The sequence below is a fragment of the Peromyscus eremicus genome, chromosome 12 (genome assembly GCF_949786415.1).
Source record: "Peromyscus eremicus chromosome 12, PerEre_H2_v1, whole genome shotgun sequence".
Lineage (NCBI taxonomy): Eukaryota > Metazoa > Chordata > Mammalia > Rodentia > Cricetidae > Peromyscus > Peromyscus eremicus.
Genome location: NC_081428.1, coordinates 3623135 through 3642186, shown reverse-complemented (window position 1 = coordinate 3642186; position 19052 = coordinate 3623135). Strand labels below are relative to the sequence as shown.

Sequence of the window (19052 nt, the reverse complement as noted above, 5' to 3'; positions counted from 1 at the left end):
AAATTGAATCAAACAATGCATAAAAAGAATTATGTACTATGACCAAGTGGGATTTATGCCAGATAAGAAAAGTAGTTCAACATTGAAAAATAAATGCCTGTAATCCACATTAGTGGGCAGAGTAATACAAATTATATGTGCTACTATTGGTAGACGCAGAGGGAGAATTTGATCAAACCCAAACTGTGATCCACTATGAAAGTCCTTAGTAAGTATCAGATATCTGAAATCACACAGTATCGTGGTCTTTTTAGATTGTTTTAACTTAATAATTTGCACTTAAGCTATTCTATGTTGTTCCATGATTTTGTGGATTGTTTTTTCAATTTTGGAATGATTCATTGTTTAGATAGATGCTTGTTTATTCGCTTATCCCAAGAGTACATCTTGGCCTCTAAGCCTTTTGCAGTTATTAATAAAACTGTTGTAAATAACAAAAGGTTCTCTGTAAAGTATGGCTAGAGGGACATTTATTTTTTATTTTTAACTATTTGTTTATTTTTGACATTTCTTGAACTAGAGGAGCAGTATTTAAAACTTCCCTTTGGTTCATTTCACTTAACTGACAGAAACTTGTTTTCTGTTCAGACCCAGAACAGGCACCATTGCTTTTTAACATGATTCTAGATGTCAGATGGTGCAATAAGACAAGAAAAGTTAATAAAAGATGTCAGGTTGGAAGGGAAGAAGTAGTTATCATTTATAGATGATAGCTCACCTCTAGAAAATCTATAACTGACAGCAAAACCAAGATTGTTTTTTCTGTTCTTTTCAAGACAGGGTTTCTCTGTGTAGCCCTGGCTGTCCTGGAACTGCCTTGTAAACCAGGCTGTCCTCGAACTCACAGAGATCCACCTGCCTCTGCCTCCCAAGTGCTGGGATTAAAGGCATGCATCCCTCCCCCAGCAAAACCAAGATTTAAAAAATTAATTACATAAAGATTTTGGACACAAATTAGTATACAAAAGCCAACTGCTTTCTTATATACCAGCAATGAGCAATTAGAATCTGGAATAAAAAAATATGAGCATCTAAATTAGCACCCTTGAAATGAAATACTTGGGTATAAGTCTCATAGGCTATGTATAAGATCTGTGTGAGGAAGATATAAGGGGTGAAGATACTGAAGACATAGGTAAGTGAACAAAACCAGCACTGTCAAGGTGTTTTCTCTCCATCTTCATCTTTAGAGTCAATACGATACCAATCCAAAGTCAAGCAGATTACTCTGTGGATCAGTGCTCTAAAGTTTATATGAGAAACAAAAGACCCAGAATAGACAAATGGATCATTCGATACCGAAGAAACAATGCAAAGACAGAGGACTGATGCTACCAAATGCTAAGACAGTAGTCAACCAGTTCCATCACTAGAGATGGTGTGGTATTGGTCAAAGAGTTGGTGGGCAGATGAAGGACCTGATTAGAGAGCCCAGAAGCAGTCCACACAAATCACAGTGATCGGCCTGTACAGAACACAGACTGCTTTTGACAGAGGAACAAAGGATGCTGTTTCAGCAAATGATACTAGAGGTACTAGACACACTAAAACAAGATAAAAAAGAACCTGAACACAAGCTTCACATCAGTCACCAAACATCACTTCACAGCCGTCATAAATCTGGGGAAAAGATAAAATAACAAAGCTCCCAGGAGATAGGAGAGATAGTCTGGATGAATTTGGGGGTGATGACAGCTTCCTAGATACAGCTCCAAAGGTACATCCATGAGAGATGATTGCCAGGCTGGACTTCACTGAAATAAGAAACTTCTGCAGAGCAAAAGACACTCTCAGAGAATGGCCAGCAGGGAGGAAGTATTTGCAAAAGTCCCAGCTAACGAAGAACAAGGATCCTAAATATACAAAGAGCCTTTGCAGTTCAAGAATAGGAAAATGAACGCCCACCTACAGAGTGGACAAAAGACCTGAGCAGAGATGCTCCAATGTGACAATCTACAGACAGAAGTATCTGAGAAGGTGTTGATGCCATCGTGACCGGCATGGTACACAGCCATAAGATACCGTGACACACCTGTAACAAGGACACAAATCCAAATCACTGACACCATCAAACACCAGCAGGAGCAACCAGAGTGCTCACTCACTCCTAGAAGAAGAAGAATGAAAAAAAAAAGTACAGCCACCAGGGAAGGAAGACAGCATACCAGTTTACAAGGGAAATGTCTCACCATGTAACACAGCAATCATAATTCCTGATGTTTGCACAAATGACCTTTATTTCCATATAAAAACCACACACAGATGCTTCTAGAAGTTTTATCTCTAAAAAGGCAAATGGTCAAATGGATTCTGGTGTGTCCAGAAAATGGAATATTGCTCAGTGCTGAAGAATGAAGAGCTATGAAGCCATGAGGAGCCACGGGAGGAACTTTAAGAGCGTACTACCAAGTGAAAGAATATAGCCTCGGTAGGCTTTTCACTGGGCGACCACAGCCACAGTCTACGGAAGAGGCCAAGCTGCCCGGACTGAGAAGGAGCCGAAGGCATTAGGAAGGGGTGAGGGCTACAGAGAATTATGGGGTGGCCAACCTGCTCTGTATGGTACCACAACGGTGGGAGCCTGTCCTTACACAGTTGATCACATATTCCATGGACAAGAGTGAGCCCTAACTTCACCTCCAAATGTAGGTGATAATGGTGCATCGGGATAAATTCATAAACAGTGACAAATACACAGTGGTGTGTCTTGTCAGTAATGAAGGAGGATAGGAGGGGATGGGACATATGGGGGCTTTGTGCTTTCTACTTAATTTTTCTGTGAACTTAAAATGTCCTTAAAAGTTATAACTTATCACTTAAAAAACATTGGGAGAGGTTCAGGGATTTATCTAAGACCACATAGCTCATGACGGGGGGGGGGGGGGGGGCAGGGGCAGACCCAGGACCAGGCTCCCAATCTCCAACAGAACACTGATGATGGGTTCTTATGGCCCATTGCCTATGTGTGGGTCAGCGATGTGTAAGATTATTTAAAAGCTAACGCCACTGTGATGACTTGAGAGGGTGGCCCTCATTCATGTTTCGACTTCCAGAAACTTTTTCTTTTAGATTTTACTTTTATTATTTTAAAGTGTGTGTGTGTGTGTGTGTCTGAGAACATGGGTACAGTTGCCTGCAGAGGTCAGAGGTGTTACATTCTCCTGGAGCTGGAGTTACAGGTAGTTGTGAGGTGCCTGATATGGTCCTGGACCAAACTTGGCCTCCTCCACAAGAGCAGTAAGTACTCTTAGCTGATGAGCTGTATCTTCAGCCCCATCTTCTGGAAACTTAGGTGGACTTGGTCATAGCTGATTGGGAGGTATAAGACTGGGGTCTATGTGTGTGCATGCATTCCTGCACATGTGTTTAGGAGTGGCTGTTATATATTTTCCAGTTTGAGTGTTAGTTATGAAGGTCTCACCACACTGTGTAGCATCCAGAGGGTTCTTCATTCCTTTAGAACAGGGGCAGACACAGGGAGAGTTGTAAATAGGAGGGATCGTGTGTTAACGAGCCTTGATGCCTATTGTAACGGAGTTAGAAAACCAGATGGGAGCAAGTCCTGTGTGTGATGGTCTGGGTTGTGGAGATTCTCATTTATCCTCTACTGTCCCTGAGGATACAGCAGCTCACTAGGAGAGCCCTGGGTGCTGAGGTCAGAGATCTGAAGACAAATTTGTCACTCCACACCTCCCTCATCTTAAGCACTGCCACATCCCAGTCTTCTTTCCTTGCCCTCTGAGATTGTTGTGGAATCGTCCTCACCCCGCTGACTTTCTTTCAGCCTGCTCTAGGGGCCAGACTGACTCTCGTGCTGAACGCTTCGGCGCTCAGGTCTACTTTTGCATGTCAATATGCAGGAGCCGGGTTCAAAGCCAGATGGAAACGGTAAGCGCAAGAGGAAATAGTATTCTGAGAGCTCGGAATTCTGGATAAAAATGAGTCTCTTTAACTTGAAATAAGATTTTCAACAACAAACTATGTCTATGTATTTATTTAGGTTAGGTCTCACGTAGCTCAGGCTGGCCTTGAACTCCCTGTGTAGTTACGGATGACCTTCCACCCCTGCTCTTCCTCCCCCTGTCTCCTAAGTGCTGAGATGACAAACATGCCCCACTACACCCAGCAAATCTGAATAAGGTTTTCTATTGCTTTTGTTTGTACTTGGGCTTACTATTGAAACATTATTTGTTTTGGGCCAGTATTAATTTGGCAGACAATGTTTACTTATTGATTAAGAGAATGACAATTCTTTGGACATCTGTTACATTGGATACTGGGAATGTAGTTTCTGGAATTTTAAAAAGGTAAGTGGTGTGTGTGTGTGTGTGTGTGTGTGTGTGTGTGTGTGTGTGTGCATTCCTTCCTACAGTATACACACACACACACACACACAGCCACTATGTGCACACTGTGGTAAGATGCAACAAGACCACCCCACACTTGTGTGCTGAGTGAGTACACATTTATCGGGCCCGACTCTCATTTCTCTGGGCTCCCCCAAGGCTATCTGCAGGTGGATCAGCCCTCAGAGTTTCAGCCCCTGGGACCTCCTCCAAGCCTCCTCCAGCCTGCACAAGAGTGGTCCATGCTCACAGATGGAGGGTTGCCATGGCAGCGGCTGAACGACACCTCCTGAGCAGCAGTCATCCCAGAGTGCTGGGTGTTTCCCCTAGAGCACAGTTTGTACAGACTGTGGGCAGAGAAAAGACCACTTTGCCAATCCAGGCACATTTTTGGGTCACTTCAGAACCTGTGCCTGTGAATGCTGTTGTCATGGCATGCCTCTGATTTTAGAGGAGGCATGCTGGGCTGAATAAAGATACCCAGGACTTTCTTGGGAAAGCTGTCTAGATAATCATATGCTGCAAATGATGGAAAGACCGAAAGACCCAACCAGGTGAGCACATCTGTCCCTTCAGCACGAGACCTCACTTGACCCTACTCTGGTCATTTGCTGGTCTGGGATCAAAGATGTGCAGACACCAGTAGTAAGCTCAGGGTATCTAATGATAGAAGCAAACTATTCTAAATACTTTATCTTGGAGGTCAGACTCCAATACAGCCGGCAGTGGAGAGTTGTTGGTAAGAGGTAGGCCGGCCAGATGACAAGCTATACGTGGGGGCTGCTCAAGCATTAAATTAAACAACTGTCTTCCTTTGGCAGCTGTTAGAGAAAGGGTTGTGAATTCTTTGACATGAATGGGATTCATATTGGTTGTAAGGCGGGTTCTAGTGGGACATCTCTGAGACTTGCTTAGAAAGACGGGACAGGTTCCACTACTCAGAAAGTTAACTGTAATGTCCTAAGTGACTGACTTCCTGTCCTCACTGCATTGTGAGGCCCCAATGTGAGATTTTCTCAAGTATGAAGAATTGGATACCTAATGAAAGAAGAAAGTCAAAATATCATGGAGATAATCATTATGGTGAAATCAGAACTTCTGGGGATTTCCTTCCCCTTGCTTACTTCATTTTTGCTTTACTGGATTTACATATGGGCAGGGTTCCCTGGCACCTGGCAGATTCCAAAGGTCTAAGTTCATTCCTGACTCAGGAGGTGCTCTATGGAGTCAAGAATGCCTCCCAGGTATCCTTAAAATCTCCAAGTGTCCTCAGAAGACACTTCTATGGGGTCATTGTCTAGATGTGCAAGAAGCAACTCCTTTGTGCAGACACTCATTCTGAGGGGCCTCAGCAGGTGGGCACGGTGAGTCTCGTGGCCTGTCCAAGTTGAGCAGGGGAGGGTGTTCATTGTCACTCTTACAGGCAGAGGTACTAAGAGAGGGTGGATCTGAAGACAGTGTCCTTCCTTCTTTGAAAACTCTGATTGAAGACTCAGAGGTTTAGATGGTGCACACTGGCTGGGATCTGAGGCCCTAGCTCCAGTTGATATGCTATTTGTATTTCATGACCGTAAATCTAGCACTGGCTGGCTCTGAAGGGCTTTCAGCCTCAACTTGGGTCTGCTCTTAGACTCCTGGGATATGTTGGGAGCCTCTCATTCCTTTGGGTGAACGTACTATGAGTGCTGTTTAAATTTTATAAGCTCTGATGGTTGGCATGTTTATTTCACTAGTGCTTGTTGGTAGCAGATATTTACATTGCCTGAGAAAAACAGCCCTTCATATTCCTATAAAGATTGGTACATTGATATCACAGTTTTCATGATGGGTGCTGAGCCTTGATCTTGAGGTGGTCAGTTACACGTGGATAGGAGGGGATCTGTCTACCTCTGAAGCTGATACCTGTTGACTCTGTGGCCATTGTTATCTGCCAACCACACACACACCTGGATCCAAGTCTGGGGGAAGAGGGTCTAAAAGAACAAGATAGATACATTTCATCAACGGCCAACCCGCCCTTTTCTGCCTGAGGAGTCCACCCGTGAACTAATCTTGTATATCTCAAAAGCATCACCTTCCTTCTCCTTGGTCTGCCCCACATGAATTGGGTGGGTGCATGAAGCTAACTTTTGCTAAGGCAATGAGGCCAAGTAGAAGTGTGGCTCCTTTTACATTTATTTAAGTTTCATGATGTTGGACTTTGAGACTGTGTGACCTGGTCATTTCTTCCAATTGGTTGAAGAATTAAAGAGTTCTGCATGGTCTCTGTGGCAGATACCATTACCTACTTAGTTTGGCATGTGGGAACACATCTATCATTTGTCTGTCAAAAACACAACATACAATGATTTGTCACAAAATAGTTTCTTTCCCATCTAATTTCCTAGGAAGCATTCATAAGAGAACTTGATATGTATGCTCTCTCTCTGTCTTTTTTTTTTTTTTTTTTTTTAATAGAACTGATACGATAAAGAACCAAATTTGGCTGATTGGTATGAGAAATATTTCCTTAAAACTAAAGTAGATCAAATTTGTGACTCCAAACAATGCCATTTAATATTGCCATATCTAAAATTCCCATCACTGGGATTCTTCTGCTTTGCAATTACTGGTGATCTGATAACCTTGTCCCACCCTTCTGCTCCCCTCAGGCTTGCAGAGACCTCCTGAGTTCCCAGAGAAGGACAGGTGGTCATCTGCATGTTGAACTTCTAGCCAAGGGGCCAGAGAAGGCCAGGGCCAGAGTAGAGAAATACTGACTGGCAGTGGTCCCAGGATCCTTTTCACCACACCGAGCCATCCTGAGTTCCAGACTACTGGGACCAGCAAGAGCACGAGGCCCCTCAGCAGCCAGTCCTTCTCCAAGCTGGCACCTGCACCTGAGCAGACACCAGTGGGCTGAACAGTCTGCAGAGTTTAAGGCCCATGGCACCAGAGAAGTCATAATTCCACCGATGGGCCAGGAACTTTCATTTCTTTATTGTTCATTAATGAGTGGTTCTACTCTGCCATTTCCTACATGGATGCTGAATCCCAGAAGCCTACGTAGGAAAAGGAAGCCTTCTCTCTGAGCACCCTGACTATATGACCTACTCTCAAAAACCACAACATGTTTTCCTGGTACAGATCTGTAAGTGACTCCGGGAGGTTTGGGCTGGGAAAGGAGATCATTCTCTGATGTTCCCCCAAACCTATGTGAACAGTATAATTCTCAAAAGTACTGCTACATCCCAAATGACTAGTATTATTTAGTAATAGCACAGATGTTTGCCAGCCATACAATCTCTCTTGCAGTTACTCAGCTCTCCTCACAAGTCAGAGCAGCCACAGGCAATGCATGCACCAAGGATATGCTGTGTTCCAATGAAACTACATATGGACCAAGATTTGAATTATCGTTTTCTTTTGAGACAAGGTCTCATGTAGTTCAGGCTAGTCCCAAACTCTCTATGTAGTGAGTATGACCTTGATCTTCTGATCTTCCTGCCTCTGCTTCCAAAATGCTATAATAGGTGTGTGCTAACATGCTCTCCTTATGCAGTACTAGGGACCAAACCTGGGGCTTTGTGCAAACTAGGGAAGCCCTTCACCAGTCAAGTTACATCCCTGGCCCCTGAGATTTGAATTTTATATGTCCCCCAAGTATTTTTGGTTTTTCTCCCAACCATTTGTAAGTATAAACATTATACTTGTAAGTGTTAACTTGAAAGAGTATAATAGGTTAGACTCTCAGCATATTGGTGTGCCAAACCTTTTCATAATAAAAACATCCCATGCTTATAGCCTCGTGACTTGGGTTTGAGACCAGGATCTATCATTTACTGTCCTGGAGCTTTGGTGAAATTACTCAGTTTGCCCAAACTCTACATCACCAATTATGGTGATTATAGTGCTCAGCCTCTTGTGCATTAGAGTTCCATGAGATGATTTGTGGGAGTGTTCTGAATTTACTGTAATGTCAGGTAAAATATTGTTTTGTTGTTAGGTATGCACTGTCAAAACTGTACACATTGTCCAAGTCCCTTAGCAACCTTCCAACAGTCTTGACTTCTACATGACATTTTGAATCAAAAGTCTCCTCTGAGACATTGAGGGTAGACATATTGGGAAGAGGAATATTTCCCTCTACTCTGAATTACAAGGTGACATTTTCTTAAATATAGGTTGGACGTAAACTCTAACTCAAGATAATGTTTTTTAGCTGTGTTGTAATTTCAATTAATCTATTATGTCAATTTTGCTTATGTTTTCCAGCTTCACAGCTATCCATTGAGTTGAAGTCATAGAAATGAGTGTCATAGTAATGCTGGTCACGTGTGTGTGGGGGTCATTTCATTTGGAGCTGCCTTCCTGGCTTTTGTGATGTTTGGAGCATTTCTGAAGTCAGGGAAAGAAATGCAAAGCGGACTCTCAGCAAGTTGTCTCAGTAGTGATTGACTCTGTATGTTTTCATGGTTTCTCTCAGCTAAAGGATCTGGTGTTTTTTCAGCATGCTCACGGAATCTTCCAAAGCATTCCTGCTCTCCCTGTTGCACGCCTCGGTCTAACAGTCTCCAAACACTCCAAAGATACCATCTTAAATTCAGACAGAAAAGCCAACAGGTTGGGGAAGAAAGCAAGAATTGTGAACATCTAGGCTTCAAAATGAAGCCACACTTAAATTTAAATTAGAGTATAATGAAAAAAAAAAACAAAAAAAGGCATGTCCGAGTCCTATTTTGGTTAAACCTGTAAGAGAAAAGTTGTGCTTAAGAAATAGGTCGACATTTTGATACAGTAGCTAGATTTCTGTTAGGAAACTTAGATACTAAATTAAATCAGTAGGTCTGGAATAGAGACAGAACAAAAGAGAGGGTTCTGCCTCATGGACATGGAGTCACGACCACATGCCAACATGATGTTCAGAAGGACCTGAACAGGATGAACTGATTCTAATGTGTTCTCATGCTGTGTGCCCTGGGGACCGCTGGAAACAGCTGTTTGTTAATAAAGTCAATCTGTAAATGAACAGACACTCTTCCTAGTGCAAAGTTAATGGGGAGGGGCGTGGTCAGCAGAGCGAGGACTTCCAGGATCTCTCCAGCACCTCCCTTCCAGACAAACCCCAGGGAGCTCATTTACTCTGTCAGATTGGGGTCAACTACGGCAACTGTTGCCTCTGAGTTCCAGGATCTTATCCAGCCCATGGGTCTCACTGTGCTTTATGGGAAAAAATGACTTGGAGACACCAACTAAGTAGCCAAAAATATCAAGGGCTAAGAAGGGTGGAGTGAGGGAGGGAAGGAGGAAGAGAGAGAGAGAGAGAGAGAGAGAGAGAGAGAGAGAGAGAGAGAGAGAGAGAGAGAGAGATCTACTGGTTATGGATCAATTGATGCATTAATAGGCTTATGTATTTTCCTAGCACTTGGTCTGTTGGTGGAGAGAGGGACTGGGATTGTGGACTAGAAAGGGGAGGCGTTGGGGGTCCCTTTTGTTGAATTATCTTAATGAAAAACCCCATTGACTACTTGCTGCTTAGAAAATTCAGTCCTAATGACCTTCTTTCAAATTTTAACAGTAGACACAAAATACACTGTTAAACCATTTTCTCAGTGACTGTAGAAAAATAGACACGTTTGATAAGGACATTCTAATAAAAGGTCCTTCAGAGCGCCCGCCTCTTAAGAGTCTGAGCTCGTGTTACACACAGGATTTTCTTCCACTTCCGTCACCAACCACAGTGACATCAAGACCATGAGAGGCAGAGAGAGACCTCCCATCAGAGCGCCCTGCAGAGGTCACACAGGCCTACTGTCCAGGTGTGCCGAAGAGCAGGCAAGAAGCCATCAGCTTCAAAGCGGCTCTTTCAACCCGTCGATAGTGAATCTTTTGTCCTTCAAACCTCAGTAACAGATTTAAAAAGGCCCAGTGAGTCTTCAAGAGCTAAGTCAGTAGACATTTGGCAGGTTTTCACCATCTTCTTTGTGCTACACAGGCCCTGCCCTGGGCTGCTGCAGATTGGTGCCCCGAAGCAGAGCATCTTTCATAAGGCTAAAACAAGGTCAGGCTGTGGGACCTCCCACAGCCTCTTGGGGATTGTGTCAGGCTCTCTCCTCCACCATCTCCTGCTTAGACTGTGCAGAGTGAATCTTGGCTCGTCTGATAAATAACCAATGCCAAAAGGAAGTGCTGGCAGGCAGAGAAGGGCCACAGCCAATAGCTTTGTGTTCCAGAGTCAGCGCCAGGAAATGGTTGTTTGGGTGGCAAGATTCCTGCAGAGGGAGAGGAGCAATCCAGATGTCGGATGGAGGAACCACTTCCCATAATTCCTGGGGCATCTCTCTTATAGACAAGGAACCGAGACTACAGCAAAGCCCTGTGCAGTCTGGTCAGGGGTGGCCAGGGAGACAGGGGAACAGCTAGTTTGACCTCTTTGACCTCCATGGTGCAAAGTCTCACACTGAGCACATCTATCTGTAGGAGCTGAAGTCAGTTTAGATTCCTTCGATGCATATTTGTGGTGGGCGATGGTGTTCAAGACAAACAGTTTATAAATGCAAAATCAACGAGAAAGATCGGTTACTGTGCAAAATCTCTGCCTGCCTGACGTCTCGTTCAAGATTCTCTTTCCAGGCTTATTTTTCATTTCCTTTTGAATTTAGATTATTACACACGTTGCCTGCCTTCCTTTGTTCGTTCATTCCTTTCTTCTTTGAACATCAAAATGAGGTTTGATTGTTGTTGATGTCTGTGCTCTTTTGGTTGAGAGACGCTTGGATTAGATTTCAAATAGTGGAATGCTCTCACACTCTGGAGGGATTTGCCACAACGATGGTTATCTACTTTTTGTATGCCAAATTCTGGTCATTTCATAATAATAACAACAACCATGATGATAGAAGATTAAAAAAAAAAAACAGTGTAAGAAATGGTTAGGCCAGGTCCCAGGGACAGGCATGCCGGCTGAAGTCGGAGGGCAGGGAGCTGGTGATGAATACTGTCATCTCACCCGCTGCATGCCTTCCCGAAAGCCACGGCTTCACACCCAAGTCCTCGTCTGCTGACTTGCCATGGCCCACATGAAAAGCCTGCAGTTTCTCATAGAAGACGACATAGAAGAGCAATCAATGTTTTACAGAAAAGTTCTTAAACTGCTGTACTCCAAAGGGCTAGAGTTCATAGGAAGGGACATGTGGGGCCGTGCTAGAGTTCTGTTCCTAGTCCCCCAGGCTAGTCAGAGAGACCTTTGTTGTCTATAAACAAATGGCATCCATTTGGTAAATGTGTCACAGTATATCAGCATTTTGGATGGTGGATCGTGCCATCTATTAGACCTCTGGACTGTTCCCAGACCTATGGCTTATTAGATTCAACAGAAGGATCACAAGGGGACAGAATGGCACCCTAGCAACTGTCAGCCTGGGGCCTGGAACAAAGGCCATGCATTTAGGGGGCCAGCAGTCAAGGAGATCAAAATAATCAAAAGACAAGGTAACAAAACAGAAATACCCACTGTACATTGGGAATCTTTTTTTCTAATTTCTAAAGTTATATGTCTAAAGCTACATGAATGATACATCTATGTACATTACCAGGAGTTCTGCTCCACAGTACTTTTGTGCATGCTGAGTTTTGTTACTAATTGCCAAAAGAAAATAATTCCATAGGGCAGATCTATGTACAGTGGTCTATCCTTAGCTCACCTGGGTCCTGTACCCTCAGTGTCTGTGTGGGCAAGAGCCTGCCCTGTGCTGGTTGGGCCCTATAAAACCAAAGAGACTATTCTGTGTGACCTATGGCCATGGTAAGCAGGTGACCTTTGTGACTCTGGGTAAAACCCCTGACAGCTCTTTTGAGTGGTTTGTGTTGGACAATGAAGTGGGGAAGTGGCTAAGTCTCTCCTGTGGGTGGGGACCAGGCTCGGGCCACAAATGAAGGGGCCTGTACCGTAACCAAATCCCTGTCTGCTTGTCCGTCTGAACATCTGAGAGAGGGCAGGTACGCATTTTACACCTTGAAGATTTGTTTTCTGGAAATGCCAAAATTAAATATAAACCAATCAAGATCAAAGTAAGAGAGACAGAAAAAGAGGGGAATGAGAGAGCCAAGGCCCTGTCTGAGTGGGAGGGAAAGGCTGACCCGGCAGGGCCTACACTTTGGATTCATTCTCTAGGTTTGCCACATCACCGTTCCTCTCCGTTTGTTCTTCTGGGTTCTTCTCTTCCTCCTCTGTCTCCAGTTCTGCATGTTGGTTCAGTTTGCTGGACACAGACCAACTCAGGGGCAGCTCTGCCCTGTTCTCCAGCTCGGCCAGCTCCTTGGCACTAAGGGATGGGGTGCTGGTCTCATAGGTCTCGTGGAAGCTGTTGTAGTCGACTTCGTAGAACCCATCTTCCAGCGTTAGGACGGGAGTGAACCGGTAACCCCACAAGATCTCACTGGTGATGTAGGAGCTTCGAGCTTGGCACGTCATTCCTGTGGAGAGGAGAAAAGGGGCTTTAGGATACAGGAGTTTGGGCTTTCCAAGGCCAAGGAGACTCAGGGACCTGACCATAGCTGTTATGTGCAGACATTTATACTGTATTGTGACCTGTATAGGAGGATGATGGCTATGGAGTATCTTTCGCCGTGTGGACATATGCCATGAAATTCCAGGACTTTCTGAAACTGGCAAACTGAGTTCAAGCCCCCAAACCTCATGGACACGTGGGAGGTTACTGTCCCCATCAAGTTGTCTCTTGACCGCCTCCCATACATGGTATCATGCGCATCCTCCCCCCACAAATCTATCCACACATGCATACAGACATTAATCAATAAAACAAATTAAAACACTTATAACTTGTTAAAGTGCAGAGAATAGGTGACCATAGAGTGTTCAGCCACCAAAGGGACATCTGTGTCGTACCTCCTCACCCCCCCCCCCCAAAGGCTCAGAGACGGTTACAGAAGAGAGGACAGAAAGATTGTAAGAGCCAGAGGTTCAGGAAAGACTGGGACAGAATCTTCTGGACATCACAGGACTGTCAAACCTATGAACTCCCAACAGCTGTGGCTGACTGCACAAGACCAAGCTGGTTAATGTCCTAGCTTGAGATGGAAAGGGGTTCATGGGCTCCCACCTCTGACTAAAGGATTCTGGGTAGTTGATGGCTTTGGGGTGAGGGAGAGTTAGTTTTTTTCCCAGGGAGTTGCCCCTGGTGGTTTGATCACATTCTAGTGGATGACGGCACAAGCAGAAGCAATGGACATAATAAATTGAGTTGATGGGTTATTAAAAAAAAAGAGGACATGAGTTGGTGGTGGGTAGGGAGGGTCTGGGAGAAGGTAAGGAGGGGAGTTGGTGCTGAAAATGATCTAAGTACATTGTATGACATTCTCAAAGAATTAATAAAAACATTTCTTGCAAAACCATGAACAAAATAAAAGCAAAAGACATGTAACAGGCCCCCAGATCTTAGCACAGCTGATGCCAAGATGGAAGCGCCATTCAGGCTGTAAAACGCAGCACTTAGATAGTACCTCCTGCTGAATGAAAACAAAGGCCTAATCCATCAAAATTTATAGTTCTGGGAAAGTCTAAACGTACTAACCTTGCTTTTTGGCTTCTGTAGTTCTTCTTCTGGCTAACGGTTCATGTGAAGTATGTCAACTCAAGATATAGTTTCTGTGTTCAAAAGCTCACCCTATGAAAGGCTTGGTGCTACACTAGAATCCTGAACACCCAGTGTAGTGAGCAGTAGGCTAATAAAGATGTTCTATTGGCTTAAACCCATGTCTGAGCATTCTTCTCTGATGGATACTCTACAACAGGCAATGAGAAGACAGTTTTCAAAATACTGAAAGAAAAAGATTGTCAACCAAGAATTCTATACCCAGCAAAACTGTCCTTCACAAAATGAAGGAGAAATGAAGACATTCAGTGAAGGGAAATGGAGAAGTGTCATTGCTAGCAGTTTTGCACTGCATGGGATCAGGAAGAGAGTCCTCCAGGGAAACAAAAGGAATCTGGGTGATAAATCCACGTGAAGAAATAGATGCTGGTATAGAGAACTATGAAAGAAAATACATTTTTTTCTACAGTATAATTTTGTGCTGAGTACATTTTATGGTAACAATTATGTTACGTTCTATAATACATCATGGTTTATTTACCAAATAAAACAAAGTAATTCAAAAGTGTGTGGTCTGTGCCATCCTCACAGCCTGGGAAGGCTTAGCCCTGAGAGTGCACCTTTCACACCTGCCCAGGCAGACCCAGTCACATTTCACAGGCTTTCTTCATTATCATTGAATTTGGATCATCCTGTCCCTGCATTCAAAAACTAACAGAGGGTCAGCAGTACTGCCTATCAACTCTTTGTACCTGATTGGAAATCAATGAAGATGGGAAAACAACAAAAAGAGAACCAAACTTCCCCTCAGCAGAGGTAGGCTGTACTCTTACATCAGATGTACAGCAGAGGCAGGCTGGACTCTTACATCAGATGTACAGTCAACAAGAGAAGTCCATGTATGTGTGTGTATATATATGTATGTCAACAACAATTAAAGAGGTTAGAATTTGAGACGGAGTGGGAGCATGCTAGGAGTTTCAGGGGAGAGGGAAGTGTTGAAATAACATAAGTACCACATTTCCCTCTTACCTTTTGAGGCAGGGTTTCTCACCGAGCCTGGAGTTCACTTTGCTAGACTGGCTGGCCAGCAATCCACAGGGATCTTCCTGTCTCTACTTCTTCCACATTGGGATAACAGGCATGCACTGCCATGCCTGACTTTTTATTTTATTTTTTGTATGACTTCTGGGGATTGAGTTCAGTTCCTCATGCCTGTGCAAGAAACACTTTACTGACTGAGCCAACTCTCCAGCCTCATTTTTCTAAAAATTATTTAATCTTACAATTTCTTTGCAGAGAACGTCTCTGAGTCTCTAGTGGGTTTCCCAAGTGTTCCAGAGAAATACATGGAAACAGCTCCTCTTTGGGTATCCACTTACTTCTAGATAAAACCACAAGGTAAGCAGTGTAAGCTCACTCCATCTCGGAGCCACAAAAACACACAGGCATGTAGCTAAGGAACGTGTAGCAAAACACTGAGACAGACCCTGCATAATTTAAATTTAGCAGGCAAAGCTCTAATTTTAGATTCAGTGACAAGTTACAATGGGAGAGGTCTGTGTGTAGAATAGTGACATGATGAAAGCCATCCTGAGAGAGCCCCTTGGGGCTCAGCCAGAGGTGTCAGCAGCAGACAAATAATGCATCAAATCTGCCTAGAGAATAAGATCGCAGTAAAGTAAACCACTCCACTTCTGAATAATGTAAAACAGACCCACATTGCCGACACCCCAGAACGAAGAGGGACTCCGTTACAGATGCTTTGCCATTTCACTTCAAAGACCAGGCTATGTGACAGGCTGTTTTCCTTTCCTTCCACCCTCCTGCCCATCTCAGGAAGAGCTGTTCTCAATCAGCATAGTCTATGATGCTGTGCATGACTGTGCTGGAGTCCCAGCATTGGGCTGCCAGCTGTGGGAGAACGGTACTGGTGACCCACTGAGCCCAGTGTCAGCTGGAAGCAGGGCAGTGCAGTCTAATTTAACACAAGGTGAACACAGCTGAACCTGGTCATGAACTACAGCCACTCCTGCGTTACGGTCAGGCTCAGAGTCCCTGCTACACACATCAAGCTTTCACAGTGCCTTCAATGCACACTGTGCTCTCTCAATGCCTTCAAAGCACACCATGCTTTTTCTAACCTGGGGTCTGTGCTGGCTGGCTTACACTATGCAGAAACAGATTGAAATGCATATCTTAAAAAATGACCCGAGGAAAGACATTCTACGTCTGTACTCTACTCTTGAGAAAGAAATTGGTGCATTCATAATTTAAATACAGAATTAAGTAATAATGTTGTTTACTGAATGTTGCTGTGTGCCAGGAACCGGATGCTGTGAGCTGATGCTTCCTGGCACCACGTCTGGGCTGCAGATGCTAGAGAAGGATCACCTGGCTAGAACTGCATGATTGCGGAGAGTTGGAATATTGCAAATTAAAAACCCAAATTATCTCAGGCTATCTCGGTCCCCATAATAGCCAGTTATTGCCAGCCTCTTTGGTGACCTGACAACTTTGTGGTTATCAGGTTAAAACTTTGGGGATGTATTCACTCAGCAGGCCACTAGTCTACTGACTCAAAGGCTAAGAGCATTATCAGGTGGCATCTGAGGACTGAGAGGTTTCCCTGTTTGGCTGGTGCTCATCCGGCCACTGTCCCCCGCAGTGTGATTGGCTGAGCTTTGCTTTATGACTGTCTTCCATTCTTTAAAGTTTCTGTAGCCACCTCCATGGTGGAACATACCGTTCACGGAAACTTAAATCCAGATTCCTGCGCCGTAGTCACTCAGGTAAACTGTGGCTTCATCCCTTTGAAGATGAGCCCCGTTTTGTATGCAAGAGTCGTCTCATCCTTGCAACAGCCCCCTGAGTGATGCTGCCGCCATCTTTAGTCTGCAGGTGAGCAGACTAAAGAGAGAGAGGTGAACGAACCCTGGGCGGTGCCGTGCTGTGGACTCAGTGGTGTGATTCCAAACGTCCTGTCTTGAAACCCTGGGTGTCTACGGTGATTGGGTCTCACAGGATTGGTCGACTACCCTTATCGCCTCTTTAGTACAGGAAAAGGCAGTGTCCATTGGGAGGTGGGGGTAGGAGGATCAGGAGTTCAAGGTCAGCCTGGGCTATATGAGATGAGACCCTGTTTAGAAAATTAACTGAGGGAAAAAAAGAAGGGGAAGAGACACCAGAAGGTGGGCATCCTCTTCCTGCCCCAGACATACAGAGAAGAGACTGTGTGAGGACCTACCCAGAAGAACACTGTCCACAGCCAGGGACAGAGCCTTCCCAGGGGCTGCTGCTGCTAGGGCTCAACTCTCAGGCTTCTGGCCTCCAGAGCTAAGAAGAGAAGAGCCTGCCACGGAGTCTCCCTGGCTGTGGTGCTTTGCTCTGGCCACATGACCACCACAGTGAGAGGAACCTGGGAAGGAACCTCAGTGAGGGGACTCTCATCTGGGAAGCTGGCTCCAAAGCCTGTGGTATTTCCATAATATTTTTCAATTTTTGAGGACAGGGACCATGTGCTAATTTTGGTCTGTGTAACTCATAGAGCATCGTACACTTCAAGGTTTGTAATGTAACAGTCAAAACAGTGTGTATTATATGAAATAAAGTAGAGTGTGTATGAGTTGTGTAGGAATGCTCTCATGGGTGGTAACTCTGCAGCCAGCCTACCCCTGCCCACTGTCTACTCCACTGTGCTTCTCCCATCTGCCTATTTTTTCCTCTACCAGATGTCCTTCATCCTCTCTATGCCTCCCTTGTCTTCCACACAAATTCTGTATCTTCAGGAAATTGCTTGGAAACACTAAAGCAATATTTATTTACTTATTGCTTGATAGTGTGTGTGTGTGTGTGTGTGTGTGTGTGTGTGTGTGTGTGTATGTGTGTGTGTGTGTGTGTTCAGAGATCAATGTCAGGCCTCTTCTTTGATTGCCTCAACTTTATTAATGAAGCAGGGTCTCTCACTTCACCCTAGAGGTCCTGGATTTGGCTAGTCTCTTGAGACAGCCTACCCTGGGGACCCCCTTTCACCGAATTCCAGGTTCTGGGGCTATAGTCTGGCTACCATGTCCTCCTGGGCTTTTTACTGGGTGTTGGGTATCTGAACTCTGGTCTTCACATTTGGATGGTAAATGCTATTATGAATGGTATTGTTTCTTTGATTTCTTCTGAATGTGTTTTTCATTTATATATAGGAAGGCCCCTGATTTTTGTGACTTGATTTTATATCCTACTACTTTGATGAATGTATTTGTATGATGTAGGAGTGTTCTCATGGGATCTTTAGGGTGTCACACATGAGAGAGTTAAAATGGAGTTACCCTATAATGGGGTGACAGTGCCCTTACTAGACACCATAGGCTAACAAAGAGCCTCGAGCCAAGAATGGGTTACCTCATTTGAAGTTATTGGTCAGTGAGGTCTCATAGACCTTCAGACATCACAGGCAACTGACAATGTGTTTGGTTATCCTCCAGAACTTGACAGTAAGGCCCTGTTGCTGAAGATACCACACAGATGAATCATAGAACATGGAGAAATCAAGTAGGCACTCACTTGGAGGCATTTCCCTACTGGCTAGCACTCTTATGATAGAAGAAGCTATGCATATTACCGGGGGAGAAAAGCAATCATTGACCTTAACCAGCTGTGGACCCTGGAGGATACAGTAAGGACTGACCCGGCAGGACACGCCCACCGGTGTAATAGCGGCACAAATGCCGTGGGAGTAACCAACCACTTTCTGATGCAATGAAGGCCCACCCCCCACAGTAAAACCCACACCCAGCACCATCATCTGGCAAGAACCTGTGGCTGGATGGGCCATAGGCTCTAGAACCTACAACCATTATTCTACTAAATAGGTATAGTATTAATCTGACTTCTAATGGCTTTTCATTATACCTAGAGGTCAATGCCTCTCTCAGCCCTCATCAGAGATACTTTTATTTGCAGTAGATGGTTATTAACCCAGAGACCTGCAACTGGCTGAGGTGCAGAGAATAAGAGACTGCAGGATGATCAGGCCCCAGTGGAACATCTGCATCACACTCCCCGTCCAAAGACTCAGGGACCGTTGCATAAGCGGGAGGAGGTGGTGGAAAAACTGTAA

General features: G+C 44.5%; 1 protein-coding gene across 1 annotated transcript in view; it reads right to left on the bottom strand.

Moving 5' to 3' along the window:
* Nucleotides 1-12474: 12474 nt before the first annotated feature.
* Kcnj6 (potassium inwardly rectifying channel subfamily J member 6) overlaps nt 12475-19052 on the bottom strand; it is a 76343-nt gene continuing 69765 nt past the window's right edge. The window contains exon 3 of the mRNA XM_059277567.1: nt 12475-12800. Within this exon, the coding sequence (XP_059133550.1) occupies nt 12475-12800 (326 nt within the window). The remainder of the gene's footprint in view (nt 12801-19052) is intronic.